General features: G+C 48.5%; 3 protein-coding genes across 3 annotated transcripts; 1 reads left to right on the forward strand and 2 right to left on the reverse strand.

Moving 5' to 3' along the window:
* Nucleotides 1–489: 489 nt before the first annotated feature.
* BKA55DRAFT_588250 (uncharacterized protein) lies at nucleotides 490–1,950 on the reverse strand (the record flags this gene model as incomplete). The annotated part of the gene is made up of 1 exon (XM_046194766.1): nucleotides 490–1,950. One exon carries the CDS (start codon nucleotides 1,948–1,950, stop codon nucleotides 490–492), a length of 1,461 nt encoding a protein of 486 aa, XP_046056349.1.
* A 2,579-nt stretch (nucleotides 1,951–4,529) lies between these two features.
* On the reverse strand, nucleotides 4,530–6,959 carry BKA55DRAFT_588253 (uncharacterized protein; the record flags this gene model as incomplete). The annotated part of the gene is made up of 4 exons (XM_046194768.1): nucleotides 4,530–4,650; nucleotides 4,821–5,895; nucleotides 5,948–6,628; nucleotides 6,887–6,959. The coding sequence occupies 4 exons, from the start codon at nucleotides 6,957–6,959 to the stop codon at nucleotides 4,530–4,532; spliced, it is 1,950 nt and encodes a 649-aa protein (XP_046056350.1).
* A 1,276-nt stretch (nucleotides 6,960–8,235) lies between these two features.
* On the forward strand, nucleotides 8,236–10,848 carry BKA55DRAFT_532235 (uncharacterized protein; the record flags this gene model as incomplete). The annotated part of the gene is made up of 4 exons (XM_046189316.1): nucleotides 8,236–8,256; nucleotides 8,308–9,045; nucleotides 9,193–10,264; nucleotides 10,313–10,848. 4 exons carry the CDS (start codon nucleotides 8,236–8,238, stop codon nucleotides 10,846–10,848), a joined length of 2,367 nt encoding a protein of 788 aa, XP_046056351.1.
* Between the last annotated feature and the right edge of the window lie 1,879 nt (nucleotides 10,849–12,727).

Genomic DNA, 12,727 nt, shown 5'->3' on the forward strand with positions numbered 1-12,727 from the left:
AAATTGTAGTTTATATAAATCTTGTCATGATGCCATCCTTTCAATCTTCGCCACCATGATGTATTGATGTCCCGTCCCGTACATAGAAAACCCAGCCTTTGGTATAATAATTTGATACTTTCCCCACACGTTCGAAAAAGAAGCCTCGCAGCGCCTATATCACCACTCGACGTTATATGATGTCCCCTTGCCCTGCCCGTGATGAATATGCTTCCATTGTCAACGCCCATGTAATGCCCCCTGCCGCGCTGTAAAAAAAGGGGAATCATAGGTGTAAAGACCAAGCAAGCCCATAAGATAATTTTGAGATTAAAAAGAAACAAGCAACCTCCCGCGGTTAGTTATGATGTAAATGTTGGTTAAGCAATGTGTGGTGAATAATGGATTGTCTTGATGATCATGACATATGATATCAGATTGCGGCCATTTGAGCCGCATGCCTGACTAAACGAACAGTACGTGGGCGACCTTCGAGGGTCACTTCCACGCTTAGTAAACGTATGGTGAGATTCCTCTCCGGACATCGGGGGCTCTGTACCCTTCTCGCCCATGTCGCTCCCAATCATGAAGATTAGGATGCGGTCGTGGATGAAGCTCGGTCGGATAATGAGCATCCCGTTCTCCATCCTCCCATCTCTCACTGCGCCATGGTACCCTCTGGTGCTCGTCTGCGCTTCGACTGCGCACCTGGTGTTGATCATGCACGCAGGATGGATGTTCGCGGAAGTGCTCTAGATCAGCGTCCATCTCACTGAGTCGTAGATAGCTATGTCCAACCCAGCGGTCGATTGTGTCTGCAATCTGGCGGAATCCTTCGGTATGACCGCCTTCGTAGCGGGCTTTGAGACCACATACCACAAAGAGATAGCTGTGGATCATCTCGTGTAAGAAAGTCGAGATGAGAAGCCGACGGTTGTACTTTGTATCCTGGAGGATAGGCGATGAAAGTACAATGAGTGTCTCGTAGCCTCCGTCACGGGAACGTCGTACCGCTGTGGTGCCAACAATGTGCGCCTGATACTGCGCACTTGCAGGGTGACTCCAGTCCCATGCGACACGACCAGCAAGACGGTTGCAGAAGAAGAGTTCGTTTGCGGCGGAGAAGATGCTGCGCAATGCGTCGTTGTCCAAGGGGAAGTCAGCAGCGCGAGACTTTGGGTTGATGAGCGTTCTGAGAATACGTCCGTGGCGTGAGTCGGTGCTTCGGTGTCTTCGACGGCTGGAACCAAAATTTGCAACGTGATCACGGACCAGACGTGCGGCGGCGAGGTCACTCAACAATCCTGGGTCGTTTTCGTCGGCGGCGGGTGATAGACTGGCGAGTGATGGCTGAGTAGTATCAGAGGAGATAGAAAGACCAGATGCTGTGCGTTCCATAGCGCATGCATCGGCGACGGGAGCGGGTGCCGGGGCTGGACCGGACGAGCCGAATAAGGGTCCCGGCCGGGATTCGGGAGCTGGACCGAAGGCGGCATCGATAGAGGGGAATTCGGGTCCTTCCGGAGTTGGTGAACGTTCGCGAATGACGAGAAATGAGAGGTTCTTGACGGGGGCTGAGTCAGGTCGATGAATCAATGGAGGATAATCTTCAATGTCTTCGTTGTATAAGAATTCGTCCTCATGATCAAAGGGTTGATTGTGCGGATATGCTTTGTTGATATGGTGAACTCCAGAATGGAATGCTGGTTGTGGTTGTGGGTAATAAGGCGATGCATGATCTGATGAAGCATAACCACTTGGTCCAGCTACAGCTATGGGTGCATTGTCGTAGGCGTCATAAGAAAGCTCATCGGCGAACCTGGTCCTTTTGGTTTCAAAAGTGAAGCCATCGCCGCCTTCGGAGACGCTCACACGCCTTTTACCACCCACATAGTACGGACCCCGGCCAGTAGCGGCAACAGTAGCGGTAACACCAAGCGGACGACCCCCGTCAACCACCCAAAAGGCCATGGGACATGCTCATCGACCTGAGCCGGGGGGGTGGTTTTTGTTGGGAATTGATAAGCGTAGAGAAAGAGAATCACATAGGGGGTTACAGTGTGTGATTCTCTGAGAAGCTTGGACGTTTTCGTGATGATTTTGCTGGTGAAAGAAGAGAGTTTTGAGTTGAAGGATCGATGTCGGTGAGTCCGATGGAGAGTTTTGGGTGGCGGTTTTGACGAGACGACGCGTGAGCAGTTGCAGTTGCAGCGCTGTCACAGTCGTAGTAGCAGTTAATGAGGAGACGGACGGAAGCGGTGGGAATTGGATCCGAGGAATGGAGAAGAGACAAGAAAGAAGAAAGACAAAACAAACTAGAAACAGAAGAAATAAAAAAGTCTATGTTGAGAAATGCATTCAAGGAACGAGAAATTCGATGGTCTCAGACCTAAAGCTTGACCGTAAGTTCTTTTTGGTAACCTCTGATACAAGACAGTTACAGTTACAGTTACAGCAGAGCACAGCACAGCAACTCTCAGTTCAGCTCAGCTGCTGCAATCGCGGGACGGGCCAGGACCAAATATGATGGAAGCCACCCACTAACTAATAACTTATCTCGTTTTCAGGGCGATCGATTAGTTTTAGTCGCTGCTAAACGTCGGTCGCCAACTGACAGGGCCTAGCAGCCCAGGTGTACAGGACAGGGGGGGGGGGGGGGGGGTTCACCCCTGTCGGCCTCATCACAGTCCACAGTCAGTGTCTTCTGCGCTGGGGAATCCTTGTCTCTGGTGGTTGTGAGGCGCTGGAGGAGCTTCAATTGATTCGGGATCGGATGTGGTGGGAGGGAGCATGACAATGACATGACACGACAGTTGTGAGATGGTCCATTCTGTGGATTTTAGAGGCGCCTCACTTCAACTACTGGATCATTACAGAATACCATTGATGTCTTTGAGGTTCAATAATATTACAGCCATCAATCAGTTGCGGTTAGACTGAGGAACCCTGCCTTGTCAATTGAGATTGCTTCCATCTTCCGTTCCGTCGCCAACCCTCAACTGGCATGGCGTCTTCTTCACCTTGGCTGTGTCTGTGTCTGTGTCTGTGTCTATTTCTATTTCTATATAGCGGTGTAATTGTATTCGCCGATATTCTTATTTTCTTCGTCATCACCGTGTCACGATAGTTTATAATCAAGTACACAATGAGCCCCTCTCCTTTCCCTTCAGTCGGACAAGATGCGCCCGTTTTTGCTATAAAAAGGAAAACCCGGCCGAAACAGTCGGACTGGCTCTTATCTCCAGGGATTTTCCTTTTGGGTATCCGAATCCAGGGCAACGAACCAGTTTTTTATTTATTTGCAGTAGCAGCAGATCAGCCACTGTCGATTGCTTGAGGCCTCTTCTCCAATGATCTCTGGCCCTTGGCATGATAGCCAACGGCACATGAGCTTAAGAACCAAGACCTGGCTGGAGCTTCATCGTCTGGCTCGCTCGCTTGTCTTCCTCAGCAAGGCGAACTAAAACACCGGGCACTCACTGTCGAGCTGACAACGCACCATGATTATCTCCACTACCAAGTCCACTTCCCGTCAAGGGTTGACAAGCACCGCGTGTCCGAGGCCGGGATACCCTTTTAGATCTGGCTGTAATCATGCGTGTATGAGCAATTGGCTATAGCAGAGATCCATCTGTACTTCACAGGGCTTACTGCCTACCCCTATTGGCGATGCCATTGAGTCTCATACGTGGTTTCTCTACTGTCGAGAGCCCAATTCAGCATTGAGGCCTTCTAACTTATCCCGATAAGCAACAGAATCTGTCGTCTTGACCTGTCCGTAAGCGCTCACTCTGCCGAGACCCTCATTGGCCAGGGGTTATAGATCCCTGTCTGCGATTGGTTGCCCTGATTTTTTGAACTTCATGTCGATCGATGCTTTTGCTTTCCTTGACATTTCTGGAAGTCTATTCGTTCCATGTTTTGCTACAGAAGAACCGGTAATTAATGAGACGTCAGGGTTTTGTTAAAGCACGGGCTCTGGGATCAAGCCGCTGTCGTCAACTTGAGATCTGTGTGTGCGAGTGACAGCTTGGAATATGACATGCCATGCAATGCTAGCTTGGCTCTTGAGATTTGACTGCCAGGGATATCGTGGACTTCATCTACGGTCTACACCGTAGAATTACCGTACTTCTGGTTTCGTCTCGTCTGTTTCTTAGCCTCAGCTTAACTCTTGAGACTTGGATCGTGCTCTGAGCACGGAGGTTTACACTCCACTCCTTCCGGTAACACCGTATAAGATCGATCTCGTAAATACAGATTCAGGGCCACTCTATGAGAGCATGAAGATCGATCAAGCAATACTGCAGACAATCTACTACGTACAGTCTATCATCATAAACTTCGCCTAACTCTGACCACAACCACAACACTAATGTCTTGCTTGCATAAATCAGCCTTCATCATCTTGCACCCGGATGCAAGTACCCTTTTCCTATGTAGTATGCCGATGCTACTAGCTTTATGCTTGTTAGTTTTGTTCATCATTCACTCCTAGTGCCCGCTCATTACTGTTGTATCCACCAATTCTTCGCCACGCGCCTCATTATTCAGTGTTCACCAACGTTTCGACCCCAAAAGGCACTTTCTCCACCGACGATCACTGTGTCTCGTGACGGTGATATCGTGCGGCACTCAGAGTCACAATTGTTTGGAGATTGAGTTATTTTTCTATGTGCCGGTATTACTTATTCCTTTTGTTGGAGCCTCCTTTTCATCCTAAATTCGTAGCTTGACAGATCCTCGCCATATTCTGCCGTGTCGCCGAAAGCCCTTCTCATTATAGTTTTCTCAGATCCAATCACTCTCTTTTTCATTATAACCCAAGTCCTTGAACAAACCTAGCATCGTCGGCCTGCTTCTCCAGTGCTTTCCGCATCCTATGAGAGTATTTCTGGCGCTGATGCTCTTCTTCCGTGATCTCCTCTGTATTTTCCCGGAAATCGTCGGGCGTGAACAGGGCATCTCCTGTGAAACTTACCATACCAAGCTTATCTCCTGTCCAGAAGAGGACATTATCTTCGTTTGGTCGGTCACGATCTTGCCTTGTCTTGGTGGATAGGATCTTCCTTGCGAGATCGTCGGACCCTGGCATGGAAGCGAAGAGTGATGCTTGAGTGGGCACGTCACTGTGACCAACCTTGATTCGACGGCACTCTGTATATCCGTCCCTTTCAAACCACTTAATCTGCCCGGCTCCATCTGAGAATGCAACCTTGGTTCCGTGGTTGATCACCGACAAGATGATGGATGAAGCTGCAGTATAGCGATTCTTCATAGTTGAGTTCTGCTGCATTGGCCCATCGCTTGATAGGTCCACGGTGTCCAGCCCATATACCTCGAGCGAGCCTTTGGTCTTGTACTCTCCGCCTGCGATTAGAGTTCGACCGCTACCAGCTGTCTTGCACTCATGGACTCTTTCAGCCGTGAGCTCTCCACGACGTCGTACTTCGTGATCCAACGTAGAGAATGGATAAGGTAACGCCGCCAAACTGGACAACCTTGAACCCGAGTAGATGGACCCCACGATCTTTGGGAAGTGGCGCCTATCGTAATGAAGAATATTGGAGAATCTCCCCGCCACGTAAATGTCGTCCGACACTGCGTTGTCGCCGGCTGGTCTTGGTAGGTGTAGAATGCTCGTTGGCGTTGGTTGAGACAATGAGGCGTACGGGGGCAATGGATTCGGATCAAAGATGCCCTTGAAAGGATTGTCCTCCTCCCCGGGAACATCTAGTCTCTCCACAACGTCTTCATGAAATTGTGAGGGCGCCCTGAAGTCTTGAAGGTGAATACCCAATGAGGTGCCAACAGTCATCGGGATACCATCCTGGATCTGTGATAAAGTTGTGATGGACCACTCGAAGGAGTGTCGATTTACAACTTCGAGGCGGCTAAGGTCGACTTCAATAAGATCTACAATTTTGGTTATCAGTGAGGAGCAATCTATCATCGATTCGGCACTTACGACTCTGCACAGCAAAGACAGCCCTGTTGTTGCTGTTATTAACACTGACGCATTCAGTGACACCTGTGTCGATCTTTTTGGACCGCCTCGTGTTCTGATCTCCACGGCCGTCAAAGAAGAGAATATCCGGTTGACTGGTCGCGATGATACCCCCTCTCTTACCCCTGGTGCCATTGACGTCCCAAAGGCATACAGACCCGTCGTCGAGTGGTGAGACAGCCAACAAACTGCCGAGGCCATCATCGCCATGATTGGGGCTGAATAGTGCCATACCTCTGACCTCGATGAAATGCTCCATACTGCCTTGTTTCAAGTGTGGCGTCTCAAGCCAGTTGATGGCTGGTGGTCCCTGGCGCTGGATGTATTCGTTGTACCACGAGACATGCTCGTCAGGAAATGCCGGATCCCAGTTTGCCATATCTTGAAGAAATTGGTAATGACGTTTGTCAAATCTACATGAATCATATTGGTCAAGTAGAGAGCCATTTTCGTCTTCAGCTTCTGTGGCATTACTTAAAGACGACTCGGGTAGAGATGCAAAGACCTTTCTGCGATTTCGAAGAAAAGCATACCATGATGAACGCTCAAAACAGTGACGTTTCCACAATTCATCATCTAGAACAACATCTCTAAAATTTCGTGAAACAAGTTGAAGTTTGGGCAATTGGTGAGGTTCAAGGTCTGATGAAGTAAAAATACACGTGGTCAGTAATTGGAATTGATTATGGAAAGGTAATCGAGGTATGATTTAGGCGATAGCGGGGTGCTGAGGGATAAGAATAAGGCAAGGCAAGGCAAGGCAAGGCAAGGCAAGGCAAGGCAAGGCAAGGCAAGGCAAGGCAAGGCAAGGCAAGGCAAGGCAAGGCAAGGCAAGGCAAGGCAAGGCAAGGCAAGGCAAGGCAAGGCAAGGCACGATAAGGTAAGCTGGGCACAACTCACAGCACAAGATCTGAAGGAGGATCTCATGGGGGAGCTCGTCCCAGTGACTCGGAGACTGTGCGCACAATGTCATTGTTATTGTCCTAGTATGACCGTCGACACTCAATGAGCCAGCGTGAGAGTTGTTGAAAAAGTAGAGTTGAACAGAGCGAGCTGCTTCGGTTGGACCGCCTGTTGGTCGTGGATCGATTCGACTCGATCGCCACGCTGATTTGCGAATCCAAAACCAAAGTGTGGAGTGTCCAGGTGGGAAGCGAGCTTGGCAAAGCTTGTACTGTATTTCTCGAGATACTTCAGTGGGGAGTGCAAGAAGTCTTCCTGTTAGTGCTGCAGTGCAAGCGTGACAGTGGCATTAACAATGACAAGTACAAGTTGGGTCAAGGCTGGGTTGAATTTGATGGAGAGGGAGCGGGTCGAAGGGGTTGGAAGGATTGACAATGGACCAATTTGACATTGATTGACTGGGATTGTCGCGATAAGCGATCGGACGAACCGGCAGTTAGAAAAAGGCGCCCTACGCCTATTCTGACGCCCGATGTCTTAACTGGTCGGTCAGGTCATAAATGAGTCAACTTCAGCGCCTTGATCGGTACACGATATATTAGAGGTGCCAGACTTCGATAGCTCAGGGATTATTCTGCATCGAGTAGAGATAGTATAATAAACTGTATTGAAAGGAATCCATTCGCTTGAGTGGTGATATTGCTTGTAGGATTGATGTTGGGTTTAAGAAGGATATGATCCAGTGTCTTGAGTCTTCTGACACCCCGAGGCTACTCTATCCATCAGTTCCAACACTAAAAGATCATTGATCACATAAAGTAAGCCTCAGAGCTCATAAATCTACTCGACAGGCCCCTGGCGTACCGTAGAGCGACCTCTGATCCTTGGCAGCTGTTGGCACTGCTCCCGCCAAAATCTGTAGCTGCCAAACCTCATGCTCCCAACATAAACCCTCCAACCTCCCATTCACTGCGGCGACTATGACGAGCTTGGTACCTCAGTCAGCTTCATTAGCTCTAGCGGGAAACTTCCCCTCATTATAGTGAGCGCAGTCGTTTCGTTCACCTCCCAATCATCAAGCTCTTCGACCCGTCGCGATAAACATCATTTCCCGCACACGCCGAAAGCCAACACCGCTTGAAACGGACAGTCCGCTACAACGAAGCTGCGCGCTCTGAGGGTATTTGTTGATATATTTCAGAATATCGCGGTTCTAATATCACGTTAAAGATTCTTTCAGGCTCCTCTCATTCTCTGCGCCTCACTTCACTTTCTTTCATCACACCCTCAGTCATTCAAAGCTTCCTCTATCAATTCAGATGCTTGAAGCCTCTTCAAGCTTCGACATGAAACCGCTATCCGAGAATGTAAGTAACACACTCCTTCACTCACAAACACTCAAATGCTAAACTCAACAGTCGCTTCCATACACTGAGAGCGACAATTCGGCCCGAGATACGCGTCATGGGCGTAACACCACCTCCTCGTCCATCTCATGCCATTCGGATCCTTTTGCGAAATCTGGAATTGAGGTTGAGGATGGCGTTCAGCTACGTGACTTCTCGTCTCCCGGTCCTGTCATGTCTCGCTGCATGAGCCCAGACCCAAACAGATTTGTTGCTGAACGTCCATCACGACTCGACAATGCGGACACTGGCCTCACTGTGCCAAAGATCAATGAGCTTTCAAGCGATGATCATGCTGCTTCTGAGTGGGAGACGGTCGCTGGAGAAGATGCGTTTGAAAGTTATGCCGAATCTTCATTTCGACCACTGAGACGTCAAGGCAACTTCAATTTTGGGAACAAACAGCAGAGCCAGTCTCAGCCTAATCAGAATCTCTGGGTACCGCAAACGCACAACTTTGAGCTCGTCGCACCTGGCGACCCGTCCCTCCGACCGTCCGTGCGAAATGTGCCGAGATCAGCTCCCCGTTTGCACTCGTTTCACTCCGTGTCCAGCTTCTACAGCGAATCGGCTCGCAACAAAGACCCAGACACTCGCGTCCCTTGCGATCCCGAGGACTATCCTCAGGACAATCATACACAGAATGCACTTGGGATGTACTCCCGGGCCTCGTCCGACAGCGATGAAGACCCTTTCAAGTATGACACAGATGCATACTCGGGCTTTCTACGTTCATCAGCCGAGCGAGAAGTCAGTTATGCGCTGCACCAAGCCGGCTTAGCCGTCTCCTCCAAGGAAACTCTCCCGCGATCTGCTGATGGAAACTTTCCCATCGTCTCGCAGAGAAATGCTCCTGTTGCATCCTTTTACAATGCTGCGGCTATTCGTTCGGCTTAGAATGTCGATGAAGAGGTCAAAGTTCCAGTTCATCGGGAGGAAAAAGCGACCCGCCGTGTTCCAGTCCCTGATAGACGACTGCAAGGTGAAATTGCTTCTCTTGTCATGAACCGACCTCTCACTGGTACGGAGGGTGATTGGCAGACTGTCACTACCGAGCATGCTTTCGATTCGATGCAGCAAGACTATCACGACAGCATTGCAAAGGGAACTGGAAGCAGTGTCGCTGATGTCTCCGACGTGACGGAGCGTGAACTTCATCTTCGCTCTTACGGATCAGCAGACAGAATCATTCGACATCCTCCTGGTAACAATAAATATGGCTCATACCGTGTTCGCACCGACAGACGAACGAAACTCCCCGTGTCTGTCCCGCAGTATGGCGTAGGTCCTGGAACTTATGCCTCCAACACAACGCGCAACTTTTCCCAGACCAAGTCCCGATTGCCTGAATCTACTACTCGTTTCTCCAACCTGTTTCGCAGAGAGCCGTCTGAGCAGACAACTGACCATGAGAACATCCTACTCGCAGACCTGCCTCCAAAGAGAGGCAGCTATCAGAGCCTCGACTCGGACGCAGCTCCTCATGGAAATGTCCAAACCGATGAAACAATTTCGCCTGATGGTGAAAGGTACTTCGGTTTCAGTTGGAATCGAATCCGCAAGAATCTTGGTCGTGATCCTCCCAAGACCCCCTTGACCATTTTTGACAAGCCACTGTACAAAAGACGGTTCCAAGAGTCCAACTCGGACAAACCTGCACATGTTCCTCACGATGATTTTCTGTCCAAGATTCCTCGCCTTCCTTTTCCTCTTGTCAGTCTTCCTGAGGCTGCGATGTTGCAGCAGTTCAAACGACAGAGTGGTGAAGAGGATCACAGTCAGAGTGCAGGCAACTTTGGGGCCAGGGGAAGATCGAACACTATCAGCACTGAAAACTCACCTACTGTCCCAAAGACTCCTTCTCCTGCTAAGAGAAGCTTCTGGCCTTCGTCCATGAGTGATGGTGTTAAGCGACCTGCACCTATTCTTCACCTTCATCGACTACCCCAGGCCCATCGTCCCCGTGACTGTAAGTTACAACGCCATTCCTGTGAACATGTTACTAACGAGGCTATAGCAAATGAGAGAGTCACTGACATGCTAGTCTCATCCTCTGCTATCCTCGATACTCCCCCTCCCACCGACCCAAAGTCAAGCACTCACCGTGTGTGGTATCGAAACTTCCAGCCAAGCATTTCCACTGCTCGCACTGGAATCCATACTCCTGGATTTTCCACCAGCGTCAATGGTCGACGAGTTGGTCGCTGCCAATCTGAGCTCGATCCCCTTGGCGACAGCCCTTTCACTCAGAGAGAGGCTCGTCTTATCGAGGAGGCCCGCGAGGATATTCGTATCCACCGCCAGCATGCTGACATGGTCGCCCAGCGAGGAAAGCGAATGTTCATGTGGGTAATGATACTTACCCTCTTTTTCCCTTTCATCGGACCCATCGTTCTCTACGGCAAGCTCAACTCGACTATCTCGTGGTACACTCACGGAGAAATGCAGTGTCTCACCAAAGACCAGCGCGGCACTCTCAAGCAGCAACTTCTCGTCGAGGCTGTTGTCTATCCCGCTCTTATCATCGCCCTTTCGGTGCACTACTCGATTTGAAAGTCAAGATCGGAATCTTTCATGCAAAGGTGGCATTTTGGGATCGATTTTAAATGTACTTGGGAAAGCGACTTCAGTGGATTTGGCAAGGCAATGATGTATTTACCGTGATGGGATGAGAGATGATTGGTACTTAGGCATGGGTGCCTTGAGACGTGCCTGGTTTTGTGGTCGTTTGGCTTCTATACTGGTTGGTGGTTCACACCGTTTCATATTCACCAAAAGCAACGTGCGCGGGAAGACCAGGTGACTCGAAAAGAAGCGTGATTTCTCTCATCAAGACTTTTTGAGTTGCTCAAAATATAAGTATACATTAGGATCGTCTTTCATGATTAGTGTTATGTGCCGTGTTGTTCAAGTCAGACACTGCCGCAGCTATGCTCAGGGTTCGGTGACAATCATCCGGTCGTTACATTTTTATAAGTTTAGGACTAAGTTCAGGACTAAGGTTTGGTATAGAGTATAAAACTTATGATGAAACTTAAGGATATTTATTTCGCATTCTTCTAAAAACCCTCAAAGTTGGCTTGGGGTATTGCATCAAGCTAGATCTAATCAGTAAGCTTTTTATATATATTTATAGGTTATTTTTTCAGATTTATGTCATTTTTATCATATCAACCATGGAGTTTCTAACTTTCTCTCGAGAAGCGACTAACACCTCTAGCCAGGATACCGCCCGTGGCTATCAATCCAGGGACGGGCATTCTACCAACAGAAGTCGTGAGATTGACCTTGTCTCAAGTTCAGATTGGCTGTGGACTTTCGTATGAAGAAGAGGGATAAGCACGCATCTGGTCTGTGGTGTCAGACGACTTTTGGCAAAAAAGCCTTTAAGTTGGTGTAAGGATACGGGCTGGGACTTGTAAAGAGGAGTCTTATACCCATACTTCTCGGTTCTCCCTGGAACCGGAATACGTATGCCTCCTACATACCTCAGTTCCAATGAATCTGTCTCTCTTAGAACCTTTTCTGGGATATATACAATAAATAGTAAGTATTTACTTGCTGGTCTTGGTATTCCCAAACGCAGCGCGTGATTGTGCTTCCACTTCATTACGCAACAAACAAGTTTGCGTATTTATAAATGAGAGAATCTGGAAAGAAAGTTTGACTCATGAGATCTTTGATGTTGCCAGGATAGATCTTTCCTGTCTAGAACGAGCTGGTGTAGTCAAAAGACAACCAATGCACCACCCAATACTAGTGAAGTTTTAAGGATAATCTATCATCAAGGATCCTAAGGCTATCATAAGATCATCATAAGATATCATAACATAGTCAGAGTTATTAGCAAGTTTAGAATATATACTCATAAATATGAACATCTTGAGTAGACTTATTAGAAACCCACCATCAGTTTCACACCACAAGACAACCTACCGAATGATTTGCGTCAAGCACATATATGAGCAGTTAGACTTAAGTATAGCATGTATCTGTCAATACTGGAGAAGAAACAGGCGAGTTGCATGCAAGTCCATCGTACCTTACTGCTTATATCACGGATCAGCCTTATGCAAGCTAAACGGCAAACAAGCCGCCAACCCCTCGCATGACGAGATTGTATCTAGGTCTCAATAGCCTTTGCTTACCGCTGCTCCATTTTTGAGCTTTTTCCATTTTGTTATATAAGTCTCCCAGCTGCATGCTACTTGCTCCCAGACTCCAATAATGCTTTCATTCAAACAACATCAGCATCCTAAACTCTGAGAAGCAACTGAGACAAACATTTGCCCTTCCTCTAGATATAATACATTTTATCTTTTATTATGTTCAAGAGTAATAGTGAGTTAACACACAAATGTATGACTTCCAGACATAAAGTTAGCTGGAAATCAGACCAGAGCTCATCATGAGCCAGTCCTCAACGTGGGTA

This window comes from Fusarium redolens (genome assembly GCF_020744475.1).
Source record: "Fusarium redolens strain MPI-CAGE-AT-0023 chromosome Unknown BKA55scaffold_1, whole genome shotgun sequence".
Classification (NCBI taxonomy): domain Eukaryota; kingdom Fungi; phylum Ascomycota; class Sordariomycetes; order Hypocreales; family Nectriaceae; genus Fusarium; species Fusarium redolens.